Source organism: Ovis aries, chromosome 3 (genome assembly GCF_016772045.2).
Source record: "Ovis aries strain OAR_USU_Benz2616 breed Rambouillet chromosome 3, ARS-UI_Ramb_v3.0, whole genome shotgun sequence".
Classification (NCBI taxonomy): domain Eukaryota; kingdom Metazoa; phylum Chordata; class Mammalia; order Artiodactyla; family Bovidae; genus Ovis; species Ovis aries.
The window spans coordinates 206428440-206442766 of record NC_056056.1 but is presented as its reverse complement, the minus strand read 5'-3'; the positions used below and the strand labels follow the sequence as shown (position 1 = coordinate 206442766).

The following is a 14327-nucleotide window of genomic DNA, read 5'->3' as shown; positions in this document are numbered from 1 at the left end:
GTGAGTCTTAAGGCCTTTGATTCCCTATTTGTCACTCTGATATTCATCAATTGAGCCATTATAATGATATCTATTTTTATAAGTTATTAAATTTGAGACTCCACTTTCCATCTTTGATACATGATGAGGTGTTCATTAACTGCGGCTAGAATGCAAATGGCTCTAGACACTCTTGTATTTTTTTGGCTCTTTTGTAGTCTTATAAACTTGGTTACATATTTCCCAACACTTCACCATAAAAGAAGGGAACAAGGTACTGTGAACTGGGTAAGAGATAATGCATGGGGATTTTGTGCTAGGAGTCACAAAATCAAAGGAGCTCTGTACTCCTCTTAAGAAGAAAAACTAGAATATTTGGTTCATAGAAAGTTAGAGGATATAAGGGTAAATACAATGCATTAAACTCTTACTATTATATCTCACAACTGCAAGTTCTATTTCCTTCTCCACTGTGAAGTATAGATCTCCACTGTGAAGAAGCTCCTTTGGCTTCTTTCTCTCTTTTTTTAAATTGTGATATAGTTCCTTTAAAATGTTGTGTTAGAGTCTGTTGTGCAATGAAGTGAATCAGCTATATGTATACATATATCTCTTCCCTCGTGGACCTCCCTCCCACCCTGCTCCCCCAACACCCATCCTGGTCATCACAGAGCACCAAGCTGAGCTCCCTGTACCTTACAGCAGCTTCCCACTATCTGTTTTACACATGCTAATGTGTATACATCAATCCTAATCTCCGAATTCATCCCACCCTCAATACCCCCTCCTTGTTCACACATCTGTTCTCTACATCCACGTCTCTATTCTTGCCCTGCAAATATTTCATCTGTACCATTTTCCTAGATTTCAAAAATATGCGTTAATATATGATATTTGTTTTTCTCTTGATGTGGCTTCTTAGTGTGATCTGCCATTACCTTGCTGAAAATTTCTGGAGAATTCATTTAACCCCTTTGACCCCAAAGCGCAAGTGTAGGAAATAATTGATAGTGATAGTAACATAATTTTAAATGTTGAAAATTTTATCATATAAAACACTCACCTTGTTGGTCAGACAGTGTTCAGCTTCATATCTTGCAGAATCCCCTACCACTTCTCCATCAGGCAAAATGGCATAGATGAGCAGTCTAGCGACAGGAGCGATGTCTGACTCCACGGGGACTGATATGGAAAAATGGCCTTGCACTGAAGCAGAGACAATAAGGAAGTGATAATGGGTTAGAGTTCAAGGCTAAAATAATGCTTTTCTGTTGTATCAGTACAAAGTCATTTTAGAAGCCTGGTTTGGCTAATGACTCTATTAGTAATGTAATGTTATTTAGTCGCTAAGTCCTGTCTGACTCACGGCGACCCCATGAACTTGGTCCCACCAGGCTTCTCTGTCCATGGGAATTCCCAGGCAAGAATACTAGAGTGCGTTACCATTTCCTTCTCCAGGGGATCTTCCTGACCCTGGGATCGAACCCAAGTCTCCTGTTTGGCAGGTAATTTCTTTACCACAGAGCCACCAGGGAAGCCCAGTAGATGTAGCAGATATAAGAAATAGTAGATGCAATAAATGGATGACTACCTCTAAGAACTCTGGGTTAAAAAAAAAAAAACTTTATCAATATTCTCATCTCTGAAAATCACATAATGATTTCTCCCCAGTTTTAAGCTTGAGTTCATCTGTATAAAATTCTGATGTTATCTAAGGATGTGGAGACATCTGCTTGGCTTCCATTTGATCTATACTTCACAGTGGAGAAGGAAATAGAACTTGCAGTTGTGAGATATAATAGTAAGGGTTTAATGCATTGTATTTACCCTTATATCCTCTAATTTTCTATGAACCAAATATTCTAGTTTTTCTTCTTAAGAGGAGTACTGAGCTCCTTTGAAAGTTGTTTTTTGACTCATACATAGATTTGTTAGAAGTTAAATCAACCTTCTCTAAGTCTACTGTAGCGCTTCTATGTTGCTACAAAGAAGCAGCAAGAGTAGTTCACTGATAATTTTCTAGTAAGGGATCTTTTAGATTCCCTTAGGATAAGTGAAAAGTTCAGAGATTATATTGTTTCACATATGTTCCTGTGGAAAATCCGATTCAATGTTGGAAAAACTCAATTTATCTCTTCATAAGTCATAAATATCTTCAAAAGGGAAATATAATGTGAAAATGTAAATAACTCTGCACAAGACCCAATATATAAAAGACACTGCAAAGTTTTAGCTTCTTTCCACTGTCTAAAACAATTTTGAAATATCATTTTGAGGAGGTTCATGAGTATTTATTTTGGAAAATTTGGAGTAAGCATAGATGATGAACCAACTCAACATTTTAAGTCTGAACAGATTAACCTGAAGGAAAAGAAAAATATTTGATAAAGTGTTTTTTAAAAAACAAACATTATTGCTTTCCCCTTTCAACTTTTCTTTTTTTTTCTTTTAAATATTTTTTTGGATGCTTACCGTTTTTAATGTCTTTATTGAGTTTGTTACAATATTGCTTCTGTTTTATGCTTTGGTTTTTTTGGCCACGAGGCATGTGGGATCTTTGTTCCCTGATCAAGGATCAAACCTAAACGCTCCACATTGGAAGTGTGGAGTCTTAACCACTAGACTGCCAAATAAGTCTCCCTTTTCAACTTTTTTTTTGAGGGTGGGATGAACAGTATCTCTCTATTTGAGACTATTCCTGGTATTTTTGCAGCATAAGGCTGCATGTGACAGAGGAGGGCAAGCATGAGGGATTATAGAAATACTCACTGTCTCCCTGCTCCACGGGCAGTGCGTGAGTCCCAGATCGGACAATGCTTCCTTTTGCCATTATCTGCAAACAAGAAAATGAAAAGGGATTTAATTTGCCTGAAAGAGCTCTTAGCCAAAGTTCTTGCCCTCCATGTAATATGCCTGTTTTATTAAGCCCCTACTGGCAATAATTAGATTGGAGAGAAGTCAAACTTTCAAAAGGAACGTGGATAAGAGGTCAAAGAAGTGATATGTAAAAGTGGAAGCTGCTCATCGTGTCCGACTCTATGTGACCCTGTGGACTGTAGCCCGCCAGGCTTCTCTGTCCCTGGAATTCTCCAGGCAAGAGTACTGGAGTGGGTTGCCATGCCCTCCTCCAGGGGATCTTCCTGACCTAGGGATCAAACCTGGGTCTCCCACATTGCAGACAGATTACCATCTGAGCCTTCAGGGAAGGAATGTAAAGAGCTTCATAAATGCCCACACAGTGCTTTTATCTACAGACAGTGAAGGTGGCCCTCCTTCTCACCAGGTAATAGAACACGAGCTCCTTTAGATCCTTTAGGACCTGTCCCTTCAGCACATAATGTGCCTGGACTGTCTGAGTTTGGCCACAGGGCAGTTCACGAGGCAAGGGCTCAAGGTAGACAAAGCTGTTGCTTCGGGAGAACACAAGATTAGCACTGTGATAAGCATCTTCATGTTGTTCTGACAGCCACTGGTAGCCGTAACAGGGGCTATGATCCTTGTATTTGACCTGATGAATTAGAAAACCAGTATTAGCTTATAGATTATATATCAGAGAGAATGGCAGTGTGCTCACAAAACTGGTTTAGTTTAGTATCCTACCTTAACTAGTGTACCTAGAAATCTTTTGCTCCACACTAAAAAGTGAGAGAGAAGTGTCCCTTATTTTGTTTATCTGTATTGCAGACCCTTTACATGGCAGAGGCTTCCTGGGTTGGTATTTATACTTCTGAAGAGCATATAAAGAGGCATCCTTGACTCTGATTAGTTCCCTTGCGTTTCTGTAGCCACTTTATATATTCAGACAGAGATACTGGAGCTATGAAACCTCACTGGGGAGACTAACTGATCCTCAGAAACTGAAGAATTCCATTTCGGAGAGGAGATGCCTAATTTAGGATGGGTTTCAAATGGATATTATGAATAAATGTAATACTGCAAACTTAGAGGTCTGAGAACACTTTCTGTAACTAGCATTTGTTCAAGAGTTGAGTTTATGTTTGTTTACGTTCAGTCACCCAGTTGCGTCTGACTCTTTGCGACCCCGTGGACTGTAGCACACCAGGCCTCCCTGTCCTTCACCATCTCCCAGAGCTTGCTTAAACTCATGTCTATCTAGTCAGTGATGCTATCTGACCATCTCATCCTCTGTTGTCCCCTTCTCCTGCTGCCTTCAATCTTTCTCAGCATCAGTGTCTTTTCCAATGAGTCGGCCTCTTCATATCAGGTGGCCAAAGTATTGGAGCTTCAGCTTCAGTATCAGTCCTTCCAGTGAATATTCAGGGTTGATTTCCTTTAGGATGGACTGGTTTGATTTCTTTGCTGTCCAAGGGACTCTCAAGAGTCTTCTATAGCACCACAATTTGAAAGCATCAATTCTTTGAGTGAAATAATTGATGCCTACCTCTCCCAGGCTGCATGTGTGGACCGCTCCCCCACTTTAACCACAACTCTGTGCTGCCTCCTTTTTAATAAACTGTTTCAAAATTGACCTTAAATTAGTTTCTAATTTCTCATTTTTTCCCTGTCTTCTTTAAGACTAAACACAACTTGGAAATGCCATCACTTTTCGGTTGCAACATTTTTTCCTTAGACTTCTTCATGTCACTGGTAACTTCCTTGCAGACTTACCCTGATACTGAGGGAGGTGCCCTTGACGTTGGTGGTGGTGATGGAGAACTGTGCCCGGCCGTGCTCATCAGTGGTGACGTTAGAGTTGTGGTTGGCTTCATTTGCTGTGATGAAGATGACTTTATTTGGCATGGGGACACCTTTCCCATCCACTAGGAGCACCTGAAGATTAAAAGCTGTAGATCAGTTATGTGGCTAATATCCAATATGCAGCAAACATTCATTTTAGCACAGATATTTATTGTGTCCAATATGTTGAATGTGGTTGCAGGCATTGAGGCTACAGTAGTGAAGAAAACAAAGTTCCTTCTGTCTTTGAGCACTCAGTCCAGGAAAAGAGAGAGCTGCTAAATAAATGCGTAAATAATGGATTTCCCTGGTAGCTAGGCTTCCCTGGTGGTTCAGTGGTAAACAGCCCGCCTGCTAATGAAGAAGACATGGGTTCGATTCCTGGGTCAGGAAGATGCCCTGGAGAAGGAAATGGCAACCCATTCCAGTATTCTTGCCTGGAGAATTCCATGGAAAAAGGAGCCTGGTGCACTATAGTCTATGGGGTCACAAAGAGTCATACACAACTGAAAAACTAACACTTTCAATTTCAACAAACTCTGAGTTTGCCAATGAAATGTCAGTTGCATATCTGAAGACCAGAACACCAAAATTCTTTCTCTTTTGATAACAAATGGGAATATTGGGATAGTTATTTAGCAGGAATAAAATCTCAAAAAGTACAATATATCTCTGAGAAATCTGGAAAAGTGAACTTTCATTTTAGGAAGTGACCAAAGTTTCTGAACATGTGTGCTGTCATAACATAATCAAAACATTCTAAAATTTATTCCACCACTCCTCTATAGCCTGATCTTGCTGTCTTTTACACTCTCCACAGCTGACACAATGTTTCTATTGAAGATGAGATGCATGGTGATTATACTTGGAGGTACATATGACTGTCATCTTAGACTTCTGGAGTCTGAAAACTCCATTAGCACTTTTGCATATAATAGAAAAATAACAGGAGAAGATATTTTTTGTGTGTAGATTTGAGAGAAAAAATTTGTATCTTTAGAATCTGGTGAAAGTGAAAGTATTAGTTGCTCAGCCGTGTTTGACTCTTTGCAACCCCATGGATGGGGAGCAATGCCAGGCTCCTCTAGGAGCATGCCAGGCTCCTCTGTCCATGGAATTCTCTAGGCTAGAATGCTGGAGTTGGTTGCCATTCTCTTCTCCAGAGTATATTCCCAACCCACAGATTGAACCCGGTTCTCTTGCATTGCAGGCAGATGCTTTATCTTCTGAGCCACCTAAGCAAATAATTTATAATATTTCATAACTCCAGGGGAATCTTCCCAACCCAGGGATTGAACCTGGGTCTCTTGCATCTCCTGCATTGGCAGGCAGATTCTTTACCACTGGCACCACCTGGAAGGGTAAACCTTAAATAGCAGTATTTTACCCCTCTATGTACTGTTTTTAAAGTATACTTGCTATTAAAGAAAGAGTAATATAAATACAAAATCCATGAAAGAAACAACAGGTACAGTGATTGCCATGTGCTCAGTCATGTCCAACTCTTTGCAACTCCATGGACTGTAGCCTGGCAGGCTCCTCTGTCCATGGGATTCTCTAGGCAAGAATACTGGAGTGGGTTGTCATTTCCTCCTCTAGGGAATCTTCCTGCCTCAGAAATCTAACCCTAATCTCCTCCTGCATTACAGGTGGATTCTTTACCTCCTGAGCCATCAGAAAACAGTAGAACCTCTTACATTTCAAAATAAAAATAAAAGCCACCTACCCATCATTTCCATACAAAATTAATGTAGGAAAGATAATGTAACTGGCCAGCATGAATTTTGAGATGCATATGGAAAAATATAAAAATCTGAGACTGCATGGTAAGCCATGGGAAAGAGTTTGAATGATAACACACAGGGCTGTTTTAAAAACCTTCTAATTTTAGCGTGTTTTTTATAGATTTGATATACAAATTTACCGAGGAACAAATCTATTTTATGCAGTTTTATACCCTTGATTGGGGGCTTCCCAGGTGGTGCTAGTGGTAAGAACCCACCTGCCAATGCAGGAGACATAACAGATGCAGGTTCGATCCCTGGGTTGAGAAGATCCCACGGAGGAGGGCATGGCAACCCACTCCAGTATTCTTGCCTGGAGCATCCTCATGGAGAGAGGAGCCTGGCAGGCTACAGTCCATAGGGTCACAAAGAACTGGACACAACTGAAGCGACTGAGCACACACGTACACGTTTTTGATTATATTAATCAGTGGATAATACCAGCCAAATGTGGTTTTAGCAGAATATTTTGTGTGTATTAGGGGAGACTATGGTTTGACATGTGAACTGAAAAATACTTCACCTGCCCAGTGAAAGGAATTCCTCGTCTAAGGTTTGAGTCCACTGTGACAAATGAGAGTTTGGTGATGGTTGTTGTTATTTCAGTGGCCCCCTTTCCAGTTAATTCCACCTCTGAAAAAGAAGGAAAAAATAAGTTCTCATTTGGAAGGATTTTTTCCCCGAACTTACACCACCACCACCACCCTTTCATAATTTGGCAAAGGAGCTAAATCAGTGTCTGTTGTTCTTTTGCCATACCCAGGAGGTATACACACCTGTTCCTTCTTCTTGGATCTTGGCTTCCACTTCGATTTTCATTTCAAATTCTTGTCTCTTCATCTGGAAGATCTTGGTGTTTACTTGCTGAGAGAAGCAGCCCTCACTGTTCAGCTAGGAGGGGATGAAATAAAACACACAAACGTAAGACTGGACAAATGAATGGTCAAGCAGTCTGGAGGGATTTTTTTTTTTTTTTTAGGCAACAAGACTTAGGAACTTTGCATGATAGGGACACAATAAATATTCTCTAGGAATTAATTATTATTATATCTCACAACAGTCTCTGCCTTATAACTTGACAGGTATATTCCTTAGTTTCTGCTAATCTCTAGAGTGAATGAGGTATAGAAATTTAAACCATTAAAATTGGAGTTTGATCCCTGGGTCAGGAAGATCCCCTGGAGAAGGAAATGGCAACTCAGTTCAGGATCCTTGCCAGGGAAATCCCATGGACAGAGAAGCCTGGTGGGCTACAGTCCATGGGGTTGCGAGAGTCAGACTCGACTGAGAAACTAAACAATAACAACAATCTTACTGTAGGAGGCAGCTAACTCTTCACTGAAATCTGGCTTCCCTTTACAGCAGTGTCTGGGAGGTAGCTGCCCATGTGGGGACTGTGTTTCCTCCATCCCTGACATCTAGGTGGGGCTATGTGACAAGCTCTTGCTCATAGAAAGAGGGAAGAGCTGAAGCCCTTCCCAGCCAAGGTGGTTAAGATGGGTATATTTTGTCTTCTTTCTTCCTGTAGATACTCAAAGGGGTTTTAGATACCAGGTTCTGGGTCCTTGGTGCACAAAGAATGCCTACAACTGACAAGAAATAATTCCTATTAGGCTAAGTCACTGATTTTTATCAATAAAAACTACTATAGCTAGCATGGAATTCTTTTATAGATTGGTCTGTTCTTGCTTGAATTATCACCATGTTATAACTCACTGCTTGTCAATGGTGCCTAGGTTGTTGGTCCCTAGGAGTGGCTTCCCACATACCTGCCCACTGAACTTCTCACAGACAGCATTGGATTCTTCACCATGACAATTAGAAGGGTTCCTGTACTTTCTGCACATGTTCATAGTCACACGTCCTGGGACAGGCTTCCCATAAGTGTATCTGTCATAAAAGCATCCACAAGGATCAAATCAGACATTGAACACCCTCATTTTTGACCTGTTTATTTCCCCTCTAGCTATAGCATATTTTTACTCTCTGTATTTCCTTCTAACTTCTGCAGGGCTCATGTAATGTTGAGGGCAAGTAAACTAACTGGTTTGAGTTCCCTAACATACATCCAGCAAATTCCCACTGGCTATCTATTTTATATATGATAATGTAATTGTTTCCATGCTGCTCTCTCAATTTGTCCCACCCTCTTCTTCCCCAACTGGGTCCACAAGTCTGTTGAAACCTTCTGTTTTAGAAATTTACAGTGCAGTGTGCTGAAATTTACTACCATCTCTTTTACCATGTCTTTTTTCCCCTTGATATCTAATTTTCAGTTTCATCTTTTTAAAAATATTTTTCTTATTGTCAAAGCTACACCAGATCTTAAGAGAAAACAACCATACCAACAAAACAAAGACAAGAAACGAGTGCTTTCAATTCTACACAGGAATATAAACCATTAATTTGATGGTGTCTTTCCTTCCTCCATCTTTTTCCTATGGGCAGCTATCTCTGTTTATGTCGAATTTTACTTGTTTACTTTTTACAAAAACTGTGGTGTTGGAGAAGACTCTTGAGAGTCCCTTGGACTGCAAGGAGATCCAACCAGTCCATCCTAAAGGAAATCAGTTCTGAATATTCTTTGGAAGGACTGATGTTGCAGCTGATACTCCAATACTTTGGCCACCTGATGTGAAGAGTTGACTCATTTGGAAAGACCCTGATGCTGGGAAAGAATGAAGTCAGGAAGAGAAGGGGACAACAGAGGATGAAATGGTTGGATGGCATCACTGACTCAATGGACATGAGTCTGAGTAAACTCCAGGAGTTGGTGATGGACAGGGAGGCCTGACATGGTGCAGTCCATGGGGTCGCAAAGAGTCAGACACGACTGAGCGAGCGACTGTACTGAACTGAACTGAGCTTTTTACAAAAATGGAATTGTGGCATAAATATGTCATTGGTAATTGCTGTAGTTTTGAGAGTGTTTTCTTCCCAATTTAAATATCCTCAGGACTGCCCAGATGGTATAGTAGTTAAGAATCCACCTTCTAGACATACAGATGGCTAACAAATACATGAAAATATGCTCAACATTGCTCATTATTAGAGAAATGTAAATCAGAACTACAGTGAGGTATCACCTCACTTTGGTCAGAATGGCCATCATCAAAAAATCTACAAACAATAAAAGCTGGAGAGGGTGTGGGGAAAGGGAACCCTCTTCCACTGTTGGTGGAAATGCAAATTGATACAGCCAATATGGAGATTCCTCAAAAAACTAAGAATAAAACTATCATGTGACCCAGCAATCCCACTACAAGGCATATAACCTGAGGAAACCACAATTGAAAAAGACGCGTATACCCAGCGTTCACTGCAGCACTATTTACAATAGCCAGGACACGGAAGCAACCTAGATGTCCATTGACAGATGAATGGGTAAAAAATCTGTGGTGCATATATACAATTGAATATTACTCAGCCATAAAAAGGAACACATTTCAGTTTTATATATATCCTTTTCCTATTATACAGAGTGAAGTAAGTCAGGAAAAGAAAAATAAATATCACATATTAATGCATATATATGAAATCTAGAAAGGAAGTACTGATGAACCTATTTGCAGGCAACAAAGGAGATGCAGGCATAGAGAACAGATTTGTGGACCTAGTTGGGGAAGGAGAGTGTGGAACAAATTGAGAGTGGCATGGAAACAATTACATTACCATATATAAAATAGATAGCCAGTGGGAATTTGCTGAACGACTCAGAGAGCTCAAATCAGTACTCTGACAACCTAGAGGGGTGGGATGGGGTGGGAGGTGGAAGGGAGATTTAAGAGGGAGGAGACACATGTAAACTGATGGCTGATTCATGCTGATGTATGGCAAAAACCAACACAATATTGTGTAGCAATTATTCTCCAGTTAAGTATAAGTAAATTAAAAAAATAGAATCTGCCTTCTAATGCAGGAGACGTCGGTTTGATCCCTGGTCAGGGAACTAAAATCCCACATGCCTCAGGGCAGCTAAACCTGTATGCCACAACTACAGAAACCTGCAACGAAGGCCCAGTGCAGCCAAAAAAAAAAAAAAAAAAAATCCTCTATCTCTGTATATGTAAGAGTATTGGTTCATTAGCTCTGTGGAACAGGAGCTTTGTGGTCTTCCCCTGAGAGAGTGCTGGGCAGGGACCCAGCTGAACAGCTAGTATATTACAAATGTGGTCTTTAGGTAGGGCTTGTTTCTTCATTGCTTGTTCTTTCTGTTACTGCTACTGCTGGGCTACTGGAGATGGGAGGATAAGATCCTAGTAACATTAATTCTCAAGGTTGGAAAAGCCTGATTGAGAGATCATGTCCAGTCTCATCAGTGACAATGGCAGTGCCAAGAAGTATGAGACCTGCCTTAGGTAGATGGATGAGTTAGATGAGGTTTCTGTAACACGCTTATCTCTATAAATTCCAAATCTAAGTTATTTTTCCACTATGTCTGCAAGGTCAGGTAAATGATCTGTTGATGACTGACTTTCCTTTACAACCTGATAAGGTGAAAGTCACTACCCTTCAACACTCTCTTATTTATGTGCCTATGTGTGCACGAGTAGCTTTATTACTTTCAGAATCAACTCTACTAGCATAGCTTCTCTAGAAACAGTTGCCTATCCTGTGATAGTTGCAATAATTCTGGTAAGGACAGGAAAGAAATTAAGAAGGAAAATAGAAAAGCAACAGGAAAGTTCTAGAGATGGGAATGTTCCCATGTATTTAAGGTGTTTGTGCAGCATTCCTCATAGAGAAGCTAGCAAGATATCCCAAAGAGTGAGTCTCTTTTAAATAATACACCCACCCCAAAAGATGATTTTTGGAAAGTATAAACTCACAGGCCGCACACGGACACTTTCACCTCTTCTTCCAAGATGGTGATTGTCTTTGGCATTCTTACTTGTACTTCAAACTTAGGAAGCACTGTTGATTGGAGAAAAGGAAGTTGATGATTGGTTTTCAACTTTTGGGGAATTGGCATTTCCAGATTCTCAATAATAATTCCCTAATATTATTTTAGGGCCCTGTAAAGGAGCCCTCTTCTCCAGTATATTCACCTTCCTCTCAACTGGAGATCTTGGTTGAAGGACTGTGATGGATCAATGTAATCCTAGTGAATTATGGGAGACCCCACTAGACTACAAATGTTTTACATTTTTAAAGATTAAATTTGTTACAAAAAAGGCTATATGACATCCTATTCACAAATCACTGATGGTCCTTGTTGGATTTAGATATAATTTGCTCCACTCCAAGTCTAATCTCACCCATGAGAAATAAGAAGAGTCCAAAAAAACTTGAATTCTAGGCCTTAGAAGTTCAAATATAAAAAAAAGAACTCCATGGTGATTTTTCTTATTGGCATACCAAATTCCTCCACGGTGAAGTGGTGCTCTGCAGTCCCACCTGATTCTTTCTGTACCACCACCTTATAGGACCCTTGAAAGGGTTCTGACGAGAGGGGGAAGGTCAACTGCTGGAGGCCATTCTCTACCTCGAGGTTCTGCCACTGTGCGATGCGATTTCCTTTGGGGTCCTACAGACACAATAATCGTAATTTACAAAAGCCTAGAGTGTTAGACAGTACAGGAAATCAATGGGGACTCTGATGTTATCCACAAAGAGGGATTCTGATGTTATCCACAAAGAGGGGTGGGAGGAGATGACTTGGAACAAACCAGTGTTACATGAGTTTGAAGGCTTCTCCCTTAATGATAAATTTCTGAAATATTGGAAGAATCTCTTAAATAAGAACATTTCCCCTAAGTTTATTATAATTATGGAATGTTTCACATTGCTTACCTCAATATATACTAGTGGAACCTGAAAGACAAAAGGATAGTAAGCAGTTTAGAACTGTTCTCATAGCCTCAATTCTGATTTATAAGCAAAATAGTTTTATGCAGAATAGTTTTATCTGTAGTAAAACAGAAAAATTCTAGTTTAAGCTTTATAGAAGTTTAATCCATTACAAGGAATTAATGAGTAATGTTAAGTACTTATTGGACTCTCAGCAACAAATGCATGTGTGCCATTCATTAGGAATGGTATTTACTAATATTACCTAAATACTTATAGCATCCCAGTGAAGAACATTCCTTTGCTATACTATTTTACAGGTTAAGAAATAAACACCAATGGAACAATGAGTAACCATGTTCAGATTCAAATATTAAGGTAGACTACAGAATTCTTAACTAGTTCTAAGAATAAGAAGGAGTGGGCATAAATCCTCTACTATTAATGCATATTCATTTTATTTATTTATTTATTTTTTCATTTTTACTTTATTTTACTTTTACAATACTGTATTGGTTTTGCCATACATTGACATGAATCCACCACGGGTGTATACAAGCTCCCAATCCTGAATCCCCTCCCACCTCCCACCCCATATCATCACTCTGGATCATCCCCATGCACCAGCCCCAAGCATCCTGTATCCTGTATCGAACATAGACCGGCACTTCATTTCTTACATGATAGTATACATGTTTCAATGCCATTCTCCCAAATCATCCCACCCTCTCCCTCTCCCTCAGAGTCCAAAAGTCCGTTCTATACATCTGTGTCTCTTTTGCTGTCTCACATACAGGGTCATCATTACCATCTTTCTAAATTCTATATATATGTGTCATTTTACTGTATTGGTGTTTTTCTTTCTGGCCTACTTCACTCTGTATAATCGGCTCCAGTTTCATCCATCTCATTAGAACTGATTCAAAAGTATTCTTTTTAATGGCTGAGTAATACTCCATTGTGTATATGTACCACAGCTTTCTTATCCATTCATCTGCTGATGGACATCTAGGTTGTTTCCATGTCCTGGCTATTATAAACAGTGCTGCAATGAACATTGGGGTACATGTGTCTCTTTCAATTCTGGTTTCCTCGGTGTGTATGCCCAGCAGTGGGATTGCTGGGCCATAAGGCAGCTCTATTTGCAATTTTTTAAGGAATCTCCACATTGTTTTCCATAGTGGCTGTTTAAAAACAGATATTTATTAAGTGCCTACCAGGTGCCGTGTATAATCTTAGTGTAAAGAACCCACCTACCAAAGCAGGAGATGTAAGAGATGTTGGTTCAAGCCCTGGAGGAGGGCATGGCAACCCACTCCAGTATTCTCGCCTGGAGAATGGCATGGACAGAGGAGCCTGGTGGGCTATAGTTCATGGGGTCTCAAAGAGTTGGACGCTACTGAAGTGATTGAGCATGCACATTAAGTGCCTACCAAGTGCTGTGTATCATCCTAGGTGCTATAAATACAGCAATCCACAAAAGAGCAATAGCTCTGCTTCTCATGGAGCTTGCATTCTAATAGGGATGGATATATGAAAAACAGACATATATGCAATATATATTTTTGATATGTATAGATACACATTTAATATATATGTTTGGTGTATGAGATACACATATTTGACATATATATTTAAGGTATATATATGTTCAAGTTATATATATATGTTTAAAGTAGTGTCAAGAAATGAAAATAAAGCAGAGTTCAGGTGACAGAGTGATGGATGAAGTGTTTAATTTTAGATAGAAAAGTTTAAGTAGAAACCAGGAGACCCATTTCAAGGCTACTGCAATAGTGTTATTTAGAGGTGATATTGGTTAGAACAAAGTTGTAGCAATTCAGGTGGTAAAGCACAGTCTGGATATATTTTAAGCTAACATGATTTTCTGATAAAATAGGATGTGGCTGTTAGAGAAGGAAATGAAGGATTATGCCTTAATCTTTTGCTTTAGGAGCTAGGAGGAAAAAATTGCTCCATCCCCGCCAGTCCTCTCCGCTCCTTCTGACAACACCCTCCCCCATTCCCACCCCATTCCTGAGCAGAGATGGATTTAATTAGGATCAGCAGGGAATT

The 14327-nt window shown here is 39.9% G+C and overlaps 1 protein-coding gene across 8 annotated transcripts in view; it reads right to left on the bottom strand.

Moving 5' to 3' along the window:
• The window catches only part of A2M (alpha-2-macroglobulin), a 70963-nt gene that overhangs the window by 29627 nt on the left and 27009 nt on the right, over positions 1–14327 (bottom strand). For all 8 annotated transcript variants that reach the window (XM_060413441.1, XM_012175443.5, XM_060413443.1 and 5 more), the window contains exons 5-14: positions 12255–12275; positions 11820–11988; positions 11291–11375; positions 8231–8351; positions 7238–7352; positions 6985–7094; positions 4609–4770; positions 3260–3487; positions 2749–2812; positions 1043–1185 (exon numbers count right to left, since the gene is read on the bottom strand). In XM_060413441.1, the coding sequence (XP_060269424.1) occupies positions 1043–1185; positions 2749–2812; positions 3260–3487; positions 4609–4770; positions 6985–7094; positions 7238–7352; positions 8231–8351; positions 11291–11375; positions 11820–11988; positions 12255–12275 (1218 nt within the window). The remainder of the gene's footprint in view (positions 1–1042; positions 1186–2748; positions 2813–3259; positions 3488–4608; positions 4771–6984; positions 7095–7237; positions 7353–8230; positions 8352–11290; positions 11376–11819; positions 11989–12254; positions 12276–14327) is intronic.